At 39.1% G+C, this 23370-nt stretch overlaps 1 protein-coding gene across 4 annotated transcripts in view; it reads right to left on the reverse strand.

Annotated features, from left to right (window-relative positions):
- The window catches only part of DENND5A (DENN domain containing 5A), a 95494-nt gene that overhangs the window by 18745 nt on the left and 53379 nt on the right, over positions 1-23370 (reverse strand). For all 4 annotated transcript variants that reach the window (XM_028514393.2, XM_028514392.2, XM_028514394.2 and 1 more), the window contains 6 exons: positions 19791-20006; positions 18829-19063; positions 11295-11445; positions 10570-10663; positions 5743-5874; positions 2496-2648 (listed from right to left, as the gene is read on the reverse strand). In XM_028514393.2, the coding sequence (XP_028370194.1) occupies positions 2496-2648; positions 5743-5874; positions 10570-10663; positions 11295-11445; positions 18829-19063; positions 19791-20006 (981 nt within the window). The remainder of the gene's footprint in view (positions 1-2495; positions 2649-5742; positions 5875-10569; positions 10664-11294; positions 11446-18828; positions 19064-19790; positions 20007-23370) is intronic.

Consider the following 23370-nt stretch of genomic DNA (forward strand, 5'->3'; position numbering starts at 1 on the left):
TAGTGCTCCAAAAGCATGACTCAGAAAACAGAACCCAAACCAAAAAGCCCCCATTATTTTGAACTGTTTTCTCACCAAACAAGTAGACTCTGCCTATCCAAACTTAGAGAGGGGATCAAATGAATTCCAAAAGAAATTCCCCATGCTGCGGGAATTCTTGTAGAGATGTAACAGATGTAGAGCCTCGGAGAACAGGTTTATGACACGTGATGATATGTTTATTTTCAAAATGCCTCAAGATTTTCATGGCAAATATTAAAAAGTTTTGAAGACATGTGTTTTACCAAGAAGCTGAAAAAGTTTACTTAACCATGGTGCCAGGCTTGCTAAACTTTAAGGAAAATGACAAAATGATTATGTATATTCTAATTATTTGTTATAAAGAAAAGGAAACAAATTCCTCACATGGAACCTAGCATAATAACAGTGTTATATGTTACATACCCACCACATGCCAGGTACTCATTTTTATTACATTTAATTATCATAACACCCCTGCAAGGTAGGTTTTATTAACTCTGTACTATGCATACGGAAAATGAGAATCAAAAGTCACAAATCACTTGAAGTCATCCAGTGGAGCTAAGATTCAAATTCAAATCTTTCTGACTCCAAAGTTCATAGTGTTGCTACTTACACAACAGGACCCTCAAAATTTTAAGGATGTGATACACAATCTTTAACATTAAAAAAAATATTTAATCACAGTGCTATTTATAATACTAAAAAAGTCAGAAATAACCTAAATGACCAATAATAAGGGACTGATTCAAGTATGGCACATCTATACAATAACAGAATAGTAACCACAGACATTTGCAGAGAACCTCCCAGACAGGAGGCTCTTGACTCAGTGCTTCACTCGAATTACAAAACCCTCATGGGAACCCTTCAGAGGTGGGTACTTTCAAAACTCCAACACACAGAGGAGGAAATGGAAGCTTAGAAAAACTAGGTACCTCACTCGGTTTCATAAAATGATTAAGTGGGAATCAAACCCGGGTTTATCTGATTTATAATCTGAGCTCTTAATATTTATTATAACATCACCTAAAAATTAGTTAAGGGCATGGGAAAAATATTATGAGGTAAAAATAAAAAGCAAGTTACAAAACACTACTAGATTTTTTAAAAAACAGTTTTACTGAGATGTTTAATTCACATTACCATGAAATCCACACTTCATATAATTTTCGGGACCAAAAAAAATCTGGGTTTTAGTATATTCACAGAGTTACACAATCATGACCACTACCTAATTTTAGAACCTTTTCATCACCTCAGAAAGAAACCCATACCCATCAGCAGTCACTGCCTAGTCCTCCCCCCCCCGCCCACCTCTGGCATCTTTTTATCTACTTTCTGTCTATGATTTTGCCTAAATGGGATTATATAATATGTGGTCTTTAGTGATTAGCTGCTTTCATTTAATATGTTTTCAAAGTTCATCCATGCTGTACCATGTATCCATATGTTACTCCTTTTATTGAATAATATTCCATCATATGGATATACCACATTAAGTTTATCTATTCATTAGCTGATGGGCGTCTGGGACGTTCCACTTCTGGCCTATTAAGAATAATGTTGTGCCTTGGCTGGTGTGGCTCAGTGGACTGAGTGCTGGCCTGCAAACCAAAGGGTTGCCAGTTTGATCCCCAGTCAGGGCACACACCTGGGTTACAGGCCAGGTCCCCAGTTGGGGGCCTATAAGAGGCAACCATACATTGGTGTTTCTCTCTCTCTTTCTCCCTTCTTTCCCTCTCTCTAAAATAAATAAATAAAATCTTTAAAAAAATAAAAATTAAAAATTTTTTAAAAAGAAGAATGTTGCTATAAACATCTGTGCACATGTTTTTATGTAGACATATGTTTCCACTTCTCTTGAATACATAGCTAGACATGGACTTGCTGGGTCACTACACTAAGTTTAACATTTTGAGGAGCTTATTTTCCAAAGTGGCTGTACCACTTTACATTCCCACCAGCAGTGTATGAAAGTTCTAATTTCTCCACACCCTCTCTAACACTTGTCACTGTCTTTTTTATTTTAGCTATCTTAGTGGGTGTGAAAAGGAATCTCACTGTGGTTCTGTTGGATTTTTAAATATACACCTGTATCTGGGTATATGTGTAGATAAAAACGTTTTGAGGACAGACGTGGTAGACTGTCTCCAAACCATGAGGACAGAAACTCCAGAAGGGCAGAGGTCTTGGTCTGTTTTGTTCACTAAGGTATCTCAAGTGCCTGGCATACTATAGGTCCTCCATAAATATTTGCTGGATACTTATGTGTATTTTTGAATTTGTCCAAAATAAAATTCCTTTGATAAGGTTTCACGTTCTTCTCAAATTTAAAAATGCATAAGAGTAAAACTTGTCCGTGTATACTGTGCACCATTCTTCAAAGCCACCAGCTGGAAGAATATGGGAAAGCTAGTAAGTGAAAACAGGAGCACAGCCTGCACAGCAAAGGGAGGCCAGACAGTCAGTACCTGTTTTACTTGCAGCCCATGACTCCAGATCCTTTCCAAGAGGTCACAAAGGCTGGCAATCAAGGTGTTCTCTTCCACTCCTGTGATGTTGACCTCCCCGTGCCCTAGCTCCACAGCCTCTCTGCCCATCTTCTCCACCAGCATTCTCTTGGTCTACAAGGAATCAGTCGTAGGATTAGATAACCACAGCAAACAAGATCACATGCAACTGCAGAGGGTTGTGGCCACCTGCACAGCACATCTGTTGAGCTGGGACGGACAAGATGAGTGAGACCAGATACATAGAGTGTATTTATTCTCCATCATATAGGTCAGGTTCTGATAAAATGCATTCTTTAAAAGTTTAATAAAGAAGATACAAACATAGCAATCACTGTATGACCCTGAACAAGTGATTTCATCACTCTGGATTCAGTTTTTGCATTTATGAGATAAAAAGAGTTGAATAAAACCATTTAGTTATGCTCACTCTGACATTCTCTGATTCTCACTGTTTAGCTGACCTTATTAAATAAACCTTCAAGCATTTAATCCCTAGAAATAAATCTGAAGTACCTATCAAGGGAATAAAAATATTGTGGAGTAATAACTTACTTTTAGGTAAAAATTTTTAAGTGCTTATTGTAAAACAAAAAAAAATATGCATTGTATAATGATCATCTCAGCTTTCAATGTTATTTGCCAGGTACTATATTATGCACTGCATTATCTCATTTAAGCTTCCAAATAACTCTAAGAATTATTATTGTTGCCATATAATTGATAAGGAAATTGTCATTTAACTGATAAGAAAAAGTAACTTGCCAAAATCACATAGCAAAGAAGTAGCACATCTAACCTTTGAACCTAAATCTGCCTGAATATTGAATCCAAGTACTTAAGTAAGATTTAATCATATTATAAATTTGTGACATATAAAAATTTAATGAGCAGGGGGAAAATCACCACCAATCCTACTTTCAGAAGCTACAACTCCTAACACTTTTGGCATACTTCTTTCCAGTGTTACTATTCTTAATCTTTTTATTGTGAAATGTATCTCATATATATATGTGTATGTGTATAGGTATATATATACACATACACGTATATGTATACACTTATGATATATACATGCACACATTGTGTATTATAGCCATCACCCAGGTTAAGAAATAAAATACTGTTCATGTATACCTTTGCAACACCCTACATGCCCCTTCCAATCACCTTCCCACTCTAAAAGCAATCAGTATCCTGACAAGGAAATAGTCATCTCCTGTATTTACATTCTTAAACAATGTAGTTCAGTTTTGCCAGGATGTTTTCTTTTGTGATTTGCTTTTTCATTCAACTTTATATTTGTGCAATTCATCTACATTCATGGGTATGACTGCTGTCCATTTCCATCACTGTATAGCACTCCATCATATGAATATACTATAATTTACTTACTGATTCTTCTACTAATTGGTATTGGGTTGTTTCCAGTTTAAAGCTATTGTAAAGAATGCTGCTGTAAACTTTCTGCACATATCTCCTGGGTCACACTACAAAGGTTTGTCTTGGGAATACACCTATAAGAAGAATACTAAATAGTGCTATGCTGTTTTCCAAAGTGGTCATAGCAACCTATACTACCAATAGCATGAGAGTTCCTGTTGCTCCACATGCTAGTCAGCACTTGGTAGTGTTAGACTGCTTACCATACTTCTTCAGTTCTAAGAGGTACATTTTTTGCTTATTAACATCTCTGAAATTGGAATGTATTTCACAGTCACTGTTGACTGACTAGGCAACACAAGTGAAGACAATGTCATTGACTGGGTATGTATCTCAAAACCTGAGAATGAATGTCAGCAGCTTGGAAAACAAATCTCAGAGACAACAGAAAAGCCCTCTTTCAAGAAAGGCAGCATCACCAATGTTCTTGATAGCAGAAAAGACTATAATGTATGGAAAAATTACAGATATCGATGGCTCAAAGTGAACCAATAGAAGCTTTTTTCTGAAACACCTGAATTCAAAATATCAGTACTGGCTCTGGCTGGTGTGGCTCAGTTGATTGAGCGCTAGCCTTTGAATCAAAAGGTCCCTGGTTCAATTCCCCACCAGGGCACATGCCTGGGCTGCCCCACAATCGATGTTTCTCTTGCATGTTGCTGCTTCCCTCTCTTTCTCCCTCCCTCTCTAAAATAAAAAATAAATAAAATCTTTAAAAGATATATCAGTACTAATATGTCAATCCATCTTGTAACTAACAAGATGTGTATTTCTTCTGCAAGAGAAAGTATTATTTGATTTCATCCTATAAATGAGTACCACTCACAATCTGAAAATGCAGAAAAATCTTTTTTCTCATTGATAAATAAACAGGATATAACAGATATCAAGTTAGTTGAATTGTCCTAAAAAGTATGGCATACTGACTTGGTTGAAAGACTACATTTTTATAGAAAAGAAGTTACACATTCTTAACTAAAACATTAAAAATCAAGAATGACTATCTTTTTTGCCCTGGCTAGTATAGTTCAGTGGATTGAGCATGGGCTGTGAACCAAAGGGTCACCAGTTCGATTTCTAGTCAGGGCACATGCCTGGGTTGCAGGCCAGGTCCCTGGTTGGGGGTGTGCAAGAGGCAACCATCATTGATATTTCTCTCCCTCTCTTTCTCTTCCCCTGCCCTCTCTCTAAAATAAATAAATAAAATCTTTTTTAAAATCCCCAGACCTTACACAAAGAAATTTCAAGTGGATTAACAATTTTTTTAAAATAATAATAAATGTGTGTAATTTTTTGTATATCAATTCTAAAAAAAAAAAAAAAAAACAACAAGCTTAAACTGAGTAACACTTTGACCTAGCACATAATAGGCATTCATAAATTCTTGTTTCTGGACATATGAAATCACTGCTATCAAATTAATATAGAGGCAAAAACATTTTCATATGTGTAAGCTGAATCTGCTGGAGACAATTCAACCACAACCATTTCAAGGAATGTTAGATGTCTAAAATTAAAAACTACATCTCTCAGTTTTAAAGAATACATATTAAGTTTATGCCAATCAAAGTGTGCTCACTTTTGATTACTGGTTTACTTCATTTAAAACAAATACACTTAATTCCAAGTTAACACAATCTTAAAATTAATACTATTTCATATTAACAATATTTTTAAAACCAAGAAAGAACAGTCAGAGCCAAGCCTCGGTCTTAGCTCGGCTGCCAAAGGAAATAGCACACGTACAAAGGCGTCCACCGCTCACCTTGTTGCGACACTCCTTCAACAGGCCCTCTACAAACTTCCAGTTGGTCTGGGCAATCACTGACGGGGAGAGGTTGGACAGTTTGGGCTGGCGGATGGTGCTGCCCATATTCCTGGCTTCCTGGATGTACTTCTACAGTAAACGAAAAAATCAAAGACTCCATCCATGCACACAAACTACAGGAGACCAGTACTGATGGGTACCTGAAGAGGGCACTCTCACCCAGCACTTTCTTTCTGCCTCTTTCCTAGGCTCAGATAAAGTTGGGGCAGAAAATTTAACATGCAACTCTATAAAAGGGAAAAACTGAGAAAATATATGACGAATTCTGTTTCCTCTGTTGTAGAGCAGTCCATAAGGACTATAATTACCTTTGCTTCAATGAAACAAGAGGTAAAAACAAAACATGGCTGCAGCATGTATAGTTCGGCATGCAAACCCACCCAAATCACAAAGTACTACTGAAAAAATCATTTTATCCACTAAGCTGGGAGGAACTTAACTCGTTTGCCCATATCAAAGATATCTTTGTTATCACAAAGTATAACTTTGCTCCAACTGTATTTTCTGCTTTTCTACAATGTTCTGGTGATTTTCCGTATGCTGTTTGAACACAGAATGCACTATAAATGGAATGAGCTGCACACTGACATCCTCTCCAGTATCCCAGATTCACAAGCAACATTTTTATCCCAGACTTCTTTCCTCTCCCATATTTATTCCAGTAGCACAATTCTGTCTGGCCCCTCAATCTGCCCCCTACTACCAACACAAAGGTAAGGCTCAGTTACTATCACCTGGACTACTGCTACCTGCCTCCTAACTTGCTAGCTACCCGGCTGCTTCTAGTACCTCCTTCCTCCAAATATTCTGTCCACAGTCTCCATCACACAACAATCACCAAGCTTTTGATCCTGCATTTCTACTTAAAACTCTCTTCTTTGTCTCTAACAATCTTATCATCCTCCAAGGCTTAAATAAAGATTTTGACTCCTTCAAAAAGTCTTGTTTGATGATTACCCCAGGTAAAACTAACCTCTGCTTTCTCTAATCAGTGACCAAACACTGGCTTGCCTCTCACATGACCCTTTAAAAAGACTACTCTACTAAAGTTATTTGTGTTCCTGACTTTACTCCCTTAATAAACTGGTATTCCCTGAGACAAGGTTACCTCTTTGTTATCTTTATATTTCAAAGTGCTTACTACAATGATTTTGACCAAGCATATGTGCTCAATAAACACGGCTGGAAGAAGTAACATGGAGGTGAAGTGGAAGATCCAGGGGAGACTGAAATTAACACCACCCTGATTGGTATGGCTCAGTGGGTTGGGTGCTGGCCTGCAAACTGAAAGATCCAATTCTAGTCAGGGTACATGCCTGCGTTGTGGGCCAGGTCCCCAGTAGGGGAGTGCAAGAGGCAACCAAATGTTATTTCTCACATTGATGTTTCTCTCCCTCTTTTTCTCCCTCCCTTCCCATCTCTCTAAAAATTATATAAAATCTTTTAAAAAAACTTAAAAAAATGTAGCTTAAAAAAAAAAATAACACCCGGCCAAGATGGAGGCATAGATAGACACACTATGCCTCCTTGCACAACAAAAATAAGGACAACAACAATGTAGAAACAAAGTAACAAACAGAACTGACAGAAAATTGAACTGTATGGAAGTCCCACAACCAAGAAGTTAAAATAGACACATTCATCCAGACCAGTAGGAAGGGCGGAGTCAGGGAGCTGGGAAGAGAGGGGTCGAGGCACAAAAAGCGGTGGCACCGGCAGCGCAAGGCCCCCAGGGCACGCAAGATGGCGGCGGGCGGACCCTGGGCACACAGGCAGCAGCTGGCAGACCCCAGACAGGAGGTGGCAACAGGCAGACTCCGAGGGGTGGCGATTGTGAAGTGAGGCGCTGCGCACAAGGCGGCTGGCTGACCCTGCGGTCCCACATTCTCATGCAGATAGACCAGGCAAAACTGAGGAGCGAGACAGACTGTGCAACCCAGGGTCCTAGTGCTGGAAAATAAAGCCTCAAAACACCAGCTGAAAACACCTGCAGGGGTTGAGGTGCCGGGAGAGACTCCCAGCCTCACAGGAGAGTTCGTTGGAGAGACCCACAGTGTCCTAGAATGTGCACAAACCCACGCGGGAATCAGCACCAGAAAGGCCCAGTTTGCCTGGGGGAAGTGGCAGAAGGGACTGAAATCCAAGAGAGCACAGAGCAAATGCCATTGTTCTTTCTTGGACCCTGCTCCCACATACAGCGTCACAACCCAGCAACTGGGTTGACCCGCCCTGGTGAACACCTAGGGCTCTGTCCCTCATACGTAACAGGCATGACAAAACAAAACAAAAAAAAGGCTCAAACAGAAGAACAGATCAAAGCTCCACAGCAAATACAACTAAGCAACTAAGAGAAGCCAACCTATAAGATGCACAGTTCAAAGCACTGGTGATCAGGATGCTCACAGAATTGGTTGAATTTGGTTGCAAATTAAATGAAAAAATGAAGAACACACTAAGTGAAATGAAGAAAAATGCACAGGGAACCAATAGTGATGGGAAGAAAACTGGGACTCAAATCATTGGAGTGGACCAGAAGGAAGAAAGAAACAACCAAAGAGAAAAGAATGGAGAAATAAGAATTCAAAAAAAAAAAAAAAATGAGGAGAGGCTTAGGAACCTCCAGGACATCTTAAAATGTTCCACTATCCGAATTATAGGGGTACCAGAAGGGGAAGAGAAAGAGCAACAAGTGGAAAAGTTATCTGAGCAAATAATAAAGGAGAACTTCCCCAATCTGGCAAAGGAAATAGACTTCCAGGAAGTCCAGGAAGCTCAGAAAGTCCCAAAGAAGTTGCACCCAAGGAGGAACACACCAAGGCACATCATAATTACATTAGCCAAGGTAGAAATGAAGGAGAGAATCCTAGATGCAGCAAAAGATAAGGGGACAGTCACCTACAAAGTAGTTCCCATCAGACTGTCAGCTGATTTCTCAAAAGAGACCTTACAGGCAAGAAGGGGCTGGAAAGAAGTATTCCAAGCCATGAAAGGCAAGGATCTACAACCAAGATTGCTCTATCCAGCAAAACTTTCATTTAGAATGGAAGGGCAGAAAAAGTGCTTCTCAGATAAAGTCAAGTTAAAGGAGTTCATCATCACCAAGCCCTGATTTTATGAAATGTTAAAGAGACTTATCTAAGAAAAAGAAGATAAAAAACATGTATAGTAAAATGATAGCAAACTCAAAATTATTAACAACCACACTAAAACAAAAACAAAAACAAACTAAACAAACAACTAGAAAAGGAACAGAACCACAGAAATGGAGATCACATAGAGGGCTAGCAACAGGAGAGTGGGAGGAGAGAGGGGGAAAAGGTACAGAGAATAAGTAGCATAGATGGTAGGTAGAAAATAGACAGGGGGAGGGCAAGAATAGTATGGCAAATGTAGAAGGTAAAGAACTTATGACACATGGACATGAACTAAAGGGGGGAATGTGGGTGGGAGAGGGTATGCAGGGTGGAGGGGAATGAAGCGGGGGGATGGGACAACTGTAATAGCATAATCAATAAAATATATTTTAAAAAATAACACCAACACCCAACACCCCTTACAGCACCCTCACAAAAACTCCTAAGCATAGCTTATCCTATGAATCAGCACTTACAAATTTATAACCATGCCTTGCAATTTTAATTTATTCCTTTAAAATATAGCAAAGGCAAAATATGTTCCTTTCCCATCACTGAGGTGCCAGACACATATGAAAACAATATGCTTTATAGGATTTTATAAGTATATAATGCAATTTGCAGGGTATTTTCTTAAAAAGAAGTTTCCTGACATAGGTTTTTCAAGGTTAAACTCCAGTTTTCACAACTTCTTTGCAACTGAGTAAGGCCGGGTTTCCAGCCTGAGGTTTACAACTGGAAGCTTCACTGGGAACAAGTTACAGTAGAGCTGAGAAACTCAGCTTACAAGCAATGAGGACTCAGGGGATCCTCATTCAAGAATCCTCAGTCCCCAGGCACCTGATAACATTCCTCTCCTTTGCCTCTCTAAGAAAAAAATTCAAGAATGCCTGTTTTAAATTAATATACACAAAAAAATAGGGAAAATGTACCCTTCTCCCCAGGTTTGGATATTAACAGCACTAACCCAAGTTCAGCTTCTCTTCCTTCTAACTCTAACAGAATTACTTCTTTACTACCATACCACACACAAAAGGAGGCTCACAAAATTTAAAAGGATTTCTCCCAAGTTGCAGACTCTTGTCCTCTGAGGTTCCTGTCACGCTCCCCAGGGAGTATGGTGCATGAGGGAGTACTGAAAGGATAGAGAAAGGCGCTCTTCTAAGCACTGATATCACTTCTGAGTGGGCCTGCAAATAGGGCCTAGCTCAAAGAGAGGACCTACATGGCTAGCGGTTGGTTGTCAGGTACAAAACATCATACGTCCTAGATTTGTCATAACCTAGGCGCAGTATCAGGCTTCAGGAACTCACTCTATTCTTAACCCTTCTTTATGGGAAGAGATGTCTGAACGTGGAATGGAGGCAACCCCAACAGTCTACACAGATAACCTCTGCTCTGATTAGTAACTTCCCCACAATAAACCCTGTTACAAGCTATGGGGTTGCCTGCTTGGTTTTTTGGTCTCAAAGTACTTTCTTGGTTCGGTGGTCACTGTACCTCTGCTCCATACTCAAATGAGGTCATTGCCAGGACACTTGGATCAGACCAGAGGCCAAGGAAATAGGAAAGAAAATGAGAGTATAGCATGACAATAGGCCCATTCCTTGTTATTCTTGAGGTGACTTACCTCTCTCTGGTCATTGTCTAAACGAAGGTGTTCTGTGTGCTGCTTCTGCCGATCTTTCCGCCTCCACTGGGCAGGGGCATTCCTTTTTGTCCACCTGAAAAAATCAAAGCAGGCAATTAATAACATCCCAGTAAGTCCATGACAGGAAAAAACTTGAATATCTAAATGCTGGGCACAGAAAAACACCAAGGAGTCACTAAAGATAGCTCAGAGACCTTGAGGAAGGATAACTTAAAGATCAATAACTGGGCAAGAGAGATAACTCCCCAAGGAACACAGACATACCTCTCTTCACACATCTTCAGAAAGTTCACATGTAGATTTGGAACTATATTCAACCAACTCTGCCTGGGCTTTGTTACACCCATCTCCAAAAGTAACTGAAGAATAGCAATCCAGCTAAGTCATCTACTTTCAGTTCGGACTCCTATTATTTCAACCACCACTTATTGAAGATAAAATGCTAGCTAGATGTTGTATGGGATTCAGTCATAAGATAATTTCAACCCATTTGCAGCCTGCCTTTTTGCAGGTCCTGAGCATGTGGAGCTATCCCAATTTGCACAGCAGAGACAGGAACTGATAAAATTCTTGTCACCTATTTTCTTGTTCAAAAAAGTGAATGATCTGGATAGTTTGGGTCTTCTCCATATTTGCTTTATGAAATTCAGAGGGACCTGTGATGATTAGGGAGCTGGATCAGGGAATCCCTAGGGTTAACTCACTTGTTGCTGGCTGGCCCAATGGAAAGCACATCAGACTGTAGCTTTGGGAAGAAACCTGGCTCATACTTTCCTTGTCCAATCTTCATATCGAGTAAATGGGGGTGAACTGCAGTATGGTCAATTTTTGCCAGACGCAGCTCAATTGCTTTCTCTGGATCAGAAAAAAAATGTAAAATATTTTTTAAAATATACTATAATCTGGGCCATATAATAAGTCTCAATAAATATAATTTGAATCACACAAAGTACATCCTCTGACCACAATAATCTTAAAACTAAATTAACATACTTCTAAATAACCCAAGCATAAACAACCAAAAAAAAAAAAAAATCAAAGGAAAGTAAGAACTGAATACAAAAGCACAAAACATAAGAATTTGTAGCATGTCATTAATATTAGCTGAAAGGAAGTTTATGGCACTAAATGCCTGCCTTAGAAAAGAAAAAAGATCTCAAATTAATGAGCTTAGCTTCGACCTTCAGAAACTAGAAAAAGATGAGCAATTTAAAGTCAAAGTATAAGAAATAATAAAGGCCAGAGTGAAATCAATGAAATAAATAGACAAAATAAATCCAGAAACTGATTCTTTCAGAAGATCAGTAAAACTAATACACTTCTAGTCTGACCAATCAGGATAAAAAGGAAAAGACACAAATTACCAATGTCAGGGATGAGAGAAGTGACCTTGCTACAGATTTGACAGGATACATTACATATAACTTAATGCCAACAAATTTGACAACAGGTGAAATAGACAAATTCCTTGAAAGATGCAAACTGCCAAGTTCACTCAAGAAGAAACAGCTAATATGAATAGCTTTTTTTTTTTAAAGATTTTATTTATTTTTTATGGAGGGAAGGGAGGGAGGGAGAGACAGACAGACAGACAGACATCAATGTGCGGTTGCTGGGGGTTATGGCCTGCAACCCAGGAACGTACCCTGGCTGGGAATCGAACCTGGGACACTTTGGTTCCCAGCCCGCGCTCAATCCACTGAGCTACGCCAGCCAGGGCGCTTTTTTTTTTTTTTAATTGAATCTATAGTTTAAAATCTTCCCTCCCCTCCAGCAAAAAACCCAACCCTCCACGCCCAGATGGCTTCACTGATGAATTCTGCCAAACATCTAAAGAAGAAACAGTATCACTTACACATGCTCTTCCAGGAAACTGAAGAGCAGAGAATACTTCCCAATTTATTCTTTCAAGCCATCATTATCGTGATACCAAATCAGGCAAGATATTACATAAAAACTATGAAACAATATTCCTCATGAACAGAGATGAAAAATTCTAAACAAAATTTTAGTAAACTGAATTCAATAATATACAAAAAGATAATACATCATGATCAAATGGAGTTTATCTCCAGAATGCAAGACTTAGTAACTCACCATATTAACAAACTAAAACTAAAAACCACACAATTACCCCAATAGATGCAGAAGAAGCATTTAATGAAATACAGCACCCACTGCTGATAAAAAGTTTTGGTAAACTAGTAACAGGGTAAACATCTGTAGATGGTGGTGAATGTTTTCCCCCTAAAATCAGAAACAAGACAAAGATGTCTACTCTCACCACTTCTGTTTGACACTGTAGTAAAGCCAGTACAAAAGGCAAGAAATAAAAGGCACCCAGACTGGAAAGAAAAATGTAAAACTATCATTATTCCCAGGCAATATGATTTATCTATGTAGAAGATCTGATATAATTACAAAAAAGCTATTAAAAGTAAGTTTAGTGTGGTTGCATGACACAGATCAATTACAAAACTCTATTATATTCCTATATATTAGTAATAAACAATCAAAATTTAAAATTTTAAGTATTTATAATACCAAAAATATTAAATACTTAGGGATAAATATGACAAAAGCATGCAAAACTTGTATACTAAAAAATACTTGTACAAAACCGCTGAGAGAAATTAAAGACCTAAATAAATACAGAGATACGCCATGTTCATGGATGAGAACACTCAATGTTAAGATGTCAATTCTCCCTAAATTGATGTATAGATTCAAGGTAATCCCAATCAAAATTTCAGAAGGGTGTTTATAGAAATTGATAAGCTGGTTCTAAATATCTATGAAATACAAAGGGCCTAGAACAATCAAAATAACTTTGAAAAAGAATAAAGTTGCCCTGGCTGGTGTGGTTCAGTGGACTGAGTGCCAGCCTACCAACCAAAGGGTTGCTGGTTTGATTCCCATTCAGGGCACATGCCTGGGCTACAGACCAGGTCAGGTCCCCCGGTAGGGGGCATACCAGAGACAATCACACACTGATGTTTCTCTCCCTCTCTTCCTCCCTCCCCTCCCCCTCTGTCTATAATAAATAAATAAGATCTTAAAAAAAAAAAGAATAAAGTTGAAGGACTAACATTACCTGACTTCAGGATTTAATATAAAGCTATAGTAATTAAGACTTCGGGATTTAATATATAGCCAAAGTAATTAAGCAATGGTGTAAATGTAGATTAATAGATTAATGAAGCAGAACAGAGAACCCAGAAATAGATTTACACATAACCTATATACAGCTTATACTTTGACAAAGGATAAAAAGGCAATTCATCCTAAGTATGGGGAGTATTTGGAGGGTTATCAGCTGGGAGGGGGAAGGGGGAGAAATGGGGAAATGGTGCAGGGATCAAGAAGCATAACTGGTAAGAGCAAAATAGAAAGGGAAATGTTAAGAATAATACAGTAAAGGGAGAAGCCAAAGAACTTCCATGCACGTCCCATGGACATGAACTAAGGGAGTGGGGGACTGCTACAGGGGAGAGGAGCAAAGGGGAAAATAATTGGGACAACTGTAACAGCATACTCAATAAAATATACTTTAAAAAAAGAATAAATTTCACACTCTAGAACCCTAGCTTTCAGAGCTGCCAGCAGCAGGTCTACATACGCACAGAGTAGAAAGAAACCCTAAGAGAGAACAGGGTTAATAGGAATACTTCTAAATCTTTACGGTATGTGGATATATAAAATTTATCTGACTAAAAACAGTAATGGTTTAAGAGAAAACACACTTTAAAATCTATTACTGGAATTGTTAGGAAACCAACAAGGAAGAAGTTAATCTAGCTTCATAAGGAAGGATGAAGTGCTTTAACAAATAAAGTTAAACACAATCACAAAAAAACTGCTGGAAAAGAGAATTGTGCCAAGATTCTCAGAACTTAGTTTCCTCTCTGTTACCGACACAGCATAGCCGTAGGAATACAAGTTGAAGAAAATCAATAACACTGCTCTTTCCAATCCTTTTCTACCATATACCACAGTTTATTTATTTAAGCATAGACTGATCTACCTACAGTGTCCAAGAAAAGGCTGGGAAACTTTCCACTATTTAGATTTTATGCAAAGTAGCAGTAACTTCAATCAAATCATACTCATTCAAGCAAACTTCCTATTTGAAATGTACCCGCCCATCCAGGAAACCAGGGTACATTAGGCTCTACTTTGGTGCCTGCTACTTAAGTCAGAAAGGCTATGGGCAGACAGGGAGGTGACAGTGCATTCTGCAAGCGAGGGATCTAGAGTTTAATATACTATTTCATAGATGTTAAATGGTCAAGTAAATTACTTCTTCCAGCACAGTTTTCTTCAAGTGTGACACCTAGTGCAAGTAAATTCAGTCTTCGATTCTTAAATAGTAGAAATGTAGAAAAGGCTGCCTTCTTTTGTAATTCATTTTTATTGTAAAATCTTGTAAAACAGAAAGAAACTAAGTCTGCCTGTGTTAATGTCAGTTCAGACTTTTTAAAAATGTCTAATAGTTATTTTCAAATTGAAAAAAAAGAGGCAATTCATGGGACAAAAAATAGCCTTTTCCACAGCTGATACTTACATTACTCATAGAAATTTTAATTAATCAAAGATTCAAACAAAAAGCCTAAAACTATAAAACTTCCAGAAGGAAATATAGAGAAAAATATCCTGCTCTGGCTGGTGTGGGTCAGTGGACTGTGTGTCAACCTGTAACCCAAAAGGTCGCCAGTTCGATTCCCAGTCAGGGCACATGCCTGGGTTCAGGCCAGGTCACCAGTTGGCAGTGTGTGAAAGGCAACCACACAGTGATGTTTCTCTCCCTCTCTTTCTCCCTCCCTTTCCTTCTCTCAAAGAATAAATAAATAAAACTTTTTTAAAAATCTGTGTGACCTTACTTAGGCAAAAATTTCTTAGCTACAACACCAGAAGCATAATAAATTTTTTAAAAACTGATAAATTAGCCCCCATCATCAACATTTAAAACTTCATTCTTCAAAAGACATTGTTAAGAAAACAAAAAGACAAGCCACAGAGTGGGTATATCTGGTAGAGGACTTGCATCCAGAATACATAAAGAAATTTCAAAACTCACTAATAAGAAAATAACCCAATTTTTAAAATGGGCAAAAACTTTAAACAGGCAACTCACCAGAGAAGATGGATGGCAAGTAAACAGATGACAAATGTTCAACATTATTAGTCATCAGAAACATACAAACAAACCACAATGAGATACCACTACACACCTATCAGAATGGCTAAAACTGAAAAGACCGACCAAACTAATGCTGGCTACAGTGTGGGAGAACTATGACTCTCCTACACTGCTAGTGGGAATGGAAAATGCACAACCCCTTTGAAAGACAACTCGGCCGTTTCTTTAAAAAGTAAACATACAAACATCATACGATCCAGTTATTCCACTCCTAGCTATTTATCCAAAGAAAAGAAAACATCTGTACACAAATGTTCATCGCCCAGGTGCCCACCAAAAAGGTAAACAGACAAATGGTAGTAATATCCATACAATGGAATACTCCTTACATGAATCTCAAAATAATTATGCTAAGAAGCCAAAGTTAAAAAAAGAGTAATTACTATATCATTCCATGTTTATAAAATTCTAGAATATGAAAACTGTCCAGTAACAGAAATCACAGCAGTGGTTGCTTGTGGGATTTGGAGAGAGTGGGGAGGAGCTGGGATGAAGGTCTTACAAATGGCAAACTTTTGAGGGTGACAGGTATGTTTGCTAGTTCTTGATGAAAGTGAATAGATATACGAAAACTTTAAATATGTTTGGTTTATTGCATGTCAATCATACCTCAAAAGTTTTTAAGAGTAAGAACAAAAATAGCTGGTAAAAATCCTGGTATTTCCTAATCACATAAAAACATCTCAGCCTTTTGGCCTTGCTATTATCCTAGGTTAAAGATGCCTTCTCTCTTTGAACCTTCCTCGCTTCCCCCACCTTTACTCTTATTCAACAGAACTTATTCAGTTGTCTGAAATGTGCCAAGCACTAAAAAGAAAAGATAAAATGTACCAAGCAATACTCTAGGTCCAGTGGATACGTGGTGAGCCAATGGAACATCTTTACTGATAAAATTAGTGAGTAAGAATTGATTGTCATCCAGATACCTTTCAAGTGTAACATTTTAAAAGATCTCCAAAAAAGATTCCTTTAGTTATGCTTTTACCATTTTCCAATCAGACTGGTTCAAGAAGCTGAAGTGTCCATGTGGGGTGGGCTCCAGGCTATGGATCTAAGGCAAAATCCCTGCTCTAGCATATCTATAGTGCCTCTCACCGGGACACAGGTGAGGGATATAACAACGACAAAGGTATTCCCATTATTCCTGGAGCACAGCATAAGGGTTCCCTGAAGGGTCTCTGTGATACCCATTTTTTTCTGAAATGAGTCATACAAATGAGGGTTAACCCTCCCTTCCATACCCCAACCCCCACGTTCTAACTGGCTCATGACAACACATATGCGGCCACAACAAAGACCAGAGTAATTCACACCAGTGCACTGTGGCATTAGGTGTCCAACAAATTCATACAGACGGGTTAAGAATTGACTGCCTCAACCCTTGGGCAGATGAGCAGTGCCTCAAGTGACTAGAGCCTCTCACTTTACAGCTTCCAGCTACAAGCAGACTCCTCACTTTATTCCAGTGAGCCATATACAAATACTGTCCTTTTCAAGTATAGCACCACATAAAAGATTGGGAAGTCCTGATTTAAACTGATGGCTTGGGAGATGTTTCTCTAAAAATCTTATTTAAAAAATCTTAGAGTCTTGTAAAAATCTCCATCGAGCTCCCCAGGACCAAACCCTTAGGCAAGGTTCAGGAATCTGAAGCCTGATGTGTTCCATCCTGATGTGGATGACTATGTCAGAGGAGCCCACTTGCATGGGCAACATGTCCCCAAATCAAGCCTTAACCAAGGGGATTGTCATCTTAATGAAAGTCCTGGATCAAGAGCTGAAAGATAAAGACAGACGGCTAGAGAATACAGTCAATGAAGACAGAACTTTGTCCAAATCGTCACCAGACATATCTTCTTCAAAACCTAGAAAAACGCTTGCTTGGCATGTTTATTTATTCAGTAAACATTTGTTGAGTACTTAGCTTATGTTAAGCATGTAGTAGGTATTTATAATGTTTGGTAAGCAAATGAACAATATATACAAAACAGTGACAAGGACACTGAACATCCCACAAGGAAGTGACATACTACCTAATCTGACACCTCAAATTAAGACCATTCTCCAGCTACACTGATCTACATAGGGCTTCTGTGAACAAAAAGGCCTTTTCAATCACGCATACAACAAACCACTTTTAGCATCTGTATGTGCTAAGCACAATGGTAAAAGTTGAGAGGTAAGAAAATAAATATAGTCTCTGCCCTTAAATTGTTCCCAGGTAATGATAGCTCAAAATAACAGATATTACAGAGGAGAGGTAAGAACAAAGCAACACAGGAGCAAAGGAGGAATGCACCAACTCAGCCTCAGGGCATTAGAGAAGGCTTCACCGAGGAATCATACCAGCTTTTTGCCTCAAACACTATCAAGTGCTTACATGTAACTCATTTGCCCCTTCTTTCTTGCTAATAGAATCCCGTATTGTTCAGGGTAACATTACATCCAATTCATGATTCACTTTCACAGCCTCCCTTGCACTTAAGTATGGTCACATAACATGGCTCTGGCCCATGAGACAATGGAAGTTGTTGGGAATTTCTGGGATAGCTTTTGCTTTCTGATACAAGGGAAAATACAGCTGGTGGCAACCTCCCCTCTTCTTGCCCTGAACGTGAACATAAAAAGCCTCTTGTAAACATGAGGCAACAGCATGAATATAGAAGTCAACGTACTAAGGACAGCTGAATATAAAGTTAGAACCTCAGTTCCTGATTACACGGCTGAGCAGATGAACCAACACCAGCAACCACCAATTTTGCACTCTTGCTAATCTGAGAAAAACAATCCCCCCATCTGTCTTAACCCACTGCTGATTAGATTCTCTATTACCTACAGCAGGGCCACTTCCTAACTGACACAGTGTTTAAGGATGAAAAAAGTTAACCAGGCAAAAAAGACAGGAAAGAGCATTTCGGGCTATGGGAACAACTTATACAAAAGCAGAAACAGGGAAAGAAGCTGGCATGTTTAGGAACAGGGACACACTGGGGACATAATCCAAGAAGCTGAAAAGTACAGCAACAAAGAGGCCTCACCTGCTTCATCCACAGTGGTGCACTTCTGGTACATGGATGTGCGGAGGGTAGGCGTCCGAACGTTCAACAGCCTGATCTTGTCTACTCGGGAATCGAAAACCCGCAGCACAGGGTCTTTATCATCATCATCGTGACACATAATTTTATTGTCAATGAAAGAAGCAAACATCTGGGTCTCAAGGAATCTTGAGAGAAAAGGCAGGTAGGGCTCAGGCTGATCTGATAGAAAAGATGCCTGGTGGGAACAAGGAAACAGACAGTCATCACTGGAAAAGGGAAAAGGGTATGTCAGCCTTGACCAGCAAAGGCAACACATCCAAAGGATCCAATACGATAATTCTTCTCTGAAGTTCCTTAGGTATTGATGAAAAGCAAACAGCAAAATCTCTTCATCATTGTTTTTTAACACAAGGTAAAATCGCCTCATAGTAAGAACCAGACCTCTGTTCCAAAGCAACCAGACCTTATATTTTATCAACATCAGAGGGACCATAAACTTGTTTCCAGCATAGAATACAACTCACCCTTGAACAACATAGGTTTGAACTGCACAAGTCCACTTACATACATATAGTTTTCAATAAATATACAGCTGGTCCTCCATCCATACCCCAGGATTTTGCGTCTATGGATTCAACCAACCACAGGTGAAAACAGTATTTTCGATCGGCAGCTGGGAACCATGGATGCAGCAGTATAGGTTGTTCTACACCATTCTACTTATGGAACTTGAGCATCTGCCAATTTCAGCATCTGTGAGGATCTTGGAAACAAGTCCCCACAGATACCAAGGGACGGCTGAAGTTTGGGAGGAGTCAAAAGTTATACACGAATTTCTGACTGTGCAGGGGTTTAGCTCCCCTAACCCCTACATTGTTCAAAGGTCCTCTGTATTATGCAAGAAAAACTCATCACCAGTTAAACCTTCGTGCATTACCATCGCCCCAGCAGATTAAACTCACTTTATCAAAGTTTTGCATCTGCTCCCTGTTGGTAAACCAGGACTCCTTATCCTGGCTGGGCTGAATGACGAACACCTCATAATCCGCAAACATCTGAGTGAAACGATTTGCGAAAACTTCCCGGATCTGAATGTTTAGCTGGTAAATCCTGAGTTCTTCTTCATCACACTGAATTTTCAGATCTTTATTGCTGCTGGGGTCTTCACGTACTTCCAGCTATAAAAAAGAAATGACAGTTGAGAACACAGAAGTTTTTTCCTCTTATCCCAAAGAAATGCAACTCATTTGTTTTTTTTCTCCCCGGTCATTTACTTTGCGGGAGGGAGAGAAAGAGAGACAGAGAGAGAGAGAGGGAGACAGGGAGAGAGAGGGAGAGAGAGATGGGGAGGGGGGAGAGAAAGAGAAAGAGAAAAAGAAAAAGAAAAAGAAAAAGAAAAAGAAAAAGAAAAAGAAAAAGAAAAAGAAAAAGAAAAAGGAAAAGGGAGGGATACGGACATGGAGAAGAGATAAATGAGATGTTCCACTTGCAGGTACCCAGTAACTCAATGAAAGTGATCATTATGGGAAGAGAGAGATTCAACAATAGAGAAAAGGGTGCAACTTATCTCAAAGGTCTGGGGAAGGAGGGAATCTGGAAGTCAGTAAGAAAATGATAATGCAAAGCAGCATGGCTAGACTTTAGGTTGACCTACATCTTTTTGATTTTCTCCCCCATATCACTTTCCTTATGTCTCCCTACGAATTTTTCCTTATTGTGTCTTTTTTAACCTTTTTAATCTCTCTAAATATTTCTCTGCTCCTCTATAACTGGTCATGATATTTTTTGCATTTTTTTATGTTTACAATTTTTCAATTACAGTTTACGTTCATATTTTTATATTAGTTTCAGGTGTATAGCACAGTAGTTAGACAATCATGTACTTTATAAAGTGTTACCCTGCTATTTCTAGTAACCAACTGGAACCACACATAGTTATTACTAACTGGCCATGATGTTTTCTAAATATATTTTACTGATTATGCTATTACAGTTGTCCCAGTTTTTCCCCCTTTGCCCCCCTCTACCCAGAACCTCCATTCCCTCCAGCAATCACCTCCACTTAGTTCAAGTCCATGGGTCATACACATAAGTTCTTTGGCTTCTCCATTTCCTATACTATTCTTAACATCCCCCCTTGTCTATTTTGTACCTAACCAATTATGCTTTTTATTCCCCATACATTTCCCCCCCATTCTCTCCCCTCCCCCTGCCCACTGATAATCCTCCAAATGATATCCATATCTATGATTCTGTTCTTGTTCTAGTTGTTTGCTTATTTTTCAGATTCAGTTGTTGACAGCCGGGAATTTTTTGCCATTTTAATGTTCATAGTTTTGTTCTTGTTCTTAAATAAGTCCCTTTAACATTTCATGTAATAATGGCTTGGAGATGATGAACTCCTTTAGCCTTTATTTACCTTGTCTGGAAAGCACTTTATCTGCCCTTCCATTCTAAATGATAGCTTTGCTGGATAGAGTAATCCTGAATGTAGGTCCTTGCCTTTCATGACTTCAAATACTTCTTTCCAGCCCCTTCTTGCTAGTAAGATTTCTTTTGAGAAGTCAGCTGATAGTCTTATGGGAATTCCTTTGTAGGTAACTCTCTGCTTTTCTTTTGCTGCTTTTAAGATTCTCTCTTTATCAGACACATAGACAAAAACAAGGTGGGGGTGGAAACAGGAGGGAGGTGGGAAGGGCTGTGGGGGTGGGCTGGGATGGGAGTAAAAGGCAGAAAAGTGTACTTGAACAACAATAAAAATAAAAATAAAAAATAAATTAAAATAAATAAAATCTTTAAAAACATTTTTTAAAAAAGATTCTCTCTTTAACTTTTGGCATTTTAACTATGATGTGTCTCGGTGTGGTCCTGTTTGGGTCCAACTTGTTTGGGACTCTCTGTGCCTCCCAGACTTGTATGTCTGTTTCCTTTGCCAAATTAGGAAAACTTTCTTTCAAATAAGTTTTCAATTTCTTATTGTTCCTCTTCTCCTTTCTAGCACCCCTGTGATTCTGATGCTCGTATGTTTAAAGTTGCCCCAGAGGTTCCTAAGGCTATCCTCATTTTTTTTAGTTCTTTTTTCTTCCTGCTGATCTAACTGAATGCTTTTTTCTTCCTTGTCTTCCAAATCGTAATCTCAGCTTCATCCTTTCCATTGTTGGTTCCAAGTAGGTTTTTCTTTATTTCACTTAGCATAACTTTCATTTCTTCCCTTATGGTTTTGTTGTACTCAGTGAGTTCATTCAATATCCTGATCACCAGCATTTTGAACTCTGCATCTGATAGGTTGGTTATCTCCACTTTGTTGAGTTCTTTTTCTGGAGTTTTGTTCTGTTCTTTCATTTGGGCCATGTTCCTTTGTCTCCTCAATTTGGCAGCCTCCCTGTGTTTGTTTCTGTGTATTAAGTAGAGCTGCTTTGACTTCCTGACTTACTAGTGTGGCCTATTATAGAAAAGACATCTATAAATTGTGTGAGCAAAGCCTTAGGTAATCTCCAGGGTGGGGCAACCCACTTCACCATTTTGTGGCTGTGTGTGTGTAGGGGGAAGGCTCGGAGAGGGGACACTGTCACTGCCTAGCTTCTAGATGTTTGCCTGGCACTCACCCTGTTTCCAGTCACTTCACCCACTTCCCATATGTGATTGGCACCCTTCCAGGTGTTGCCCTGGTGGTGAATCCCAGAGTGGGTGGGTTTGCACACATTCTAAAACCATGTGGTCCCTTTAAGTGGAGTCTCCTGAAAACCTGGCAGTGTCCTCTGATGTCCCAACACCGACTTATTTTTACAGCCAGGAAGTTAAAGGGATTTATCTTCCCAGAGCTAGAACCCTGGGCTGTGCGATCTGGCCTGGGGCTGGCACTGCTTGCTCCCAAGGTATCCCTCCCAATTTTTATCCACCACTGGTGAAAGTGGGACCACCAATGCTGCCCCTCTGCATCACACCACATCTCCTCACCTGTCCACCCATCTCCACATCTCCACTCCTCCTACCCATCGTTAAATCCTTGGTTGTCGGATTTCCAAACAGTTCAATTTTCTAAGAGCTCTGGGTGTTACTTGTTTTGAGGTTTAGGTGTAATTCTCTGTGTGATTATGCAAGGAGGTAAAGCATGTCTACCTATGCCTCTATCTTGACCGAAAGTCCTTGTGATGATTTTTTTTAAATATCTGCCCTACTATCTAAATAAAGCAGGAAAATGAAATGTTTCACAATTCACTAAAAAAAAATAGCACAACAAAATGATTACATCAGCCCATTTTGTAATTACATTAGCCCATATGTAATTAACAAAAGTAATTTAACAGTGAAATTGAGGGAGCATGAAAAACTGCAGAAAGCTGACAGTCTCATTAAAGTCAAAAAATAGAAAGCTAAATACATCCCTGGAAAGAATAGAGGACTAGAATTTAAAGGACCAGGTTCTAGCCTCAGCTCAGCCACTTGCTAGGTCATTGGATGTTAGGTAAAACACTCAGGCTCTCTAAGCCTCCGTTCCTTGGGCTAATAAAGAGATTAAATGCACATACATTTTACCTCTTT

This window comes from Phyllostomus discolor, chromosome 6 (genome assembly GCF_004126475.2).
Source record: "Phyllostomus discolor isolate MPI-MPIP mPhyDis1 chromosome 6, mPhyDis1.pri.v3, whole genome shotgun sequence".
NCBI lineage: Eukaryota > Metazoa > Chordata > Mammalia > Chiroptera > Phyllostomidae > Phyllostomus > Phyllostomus discolor.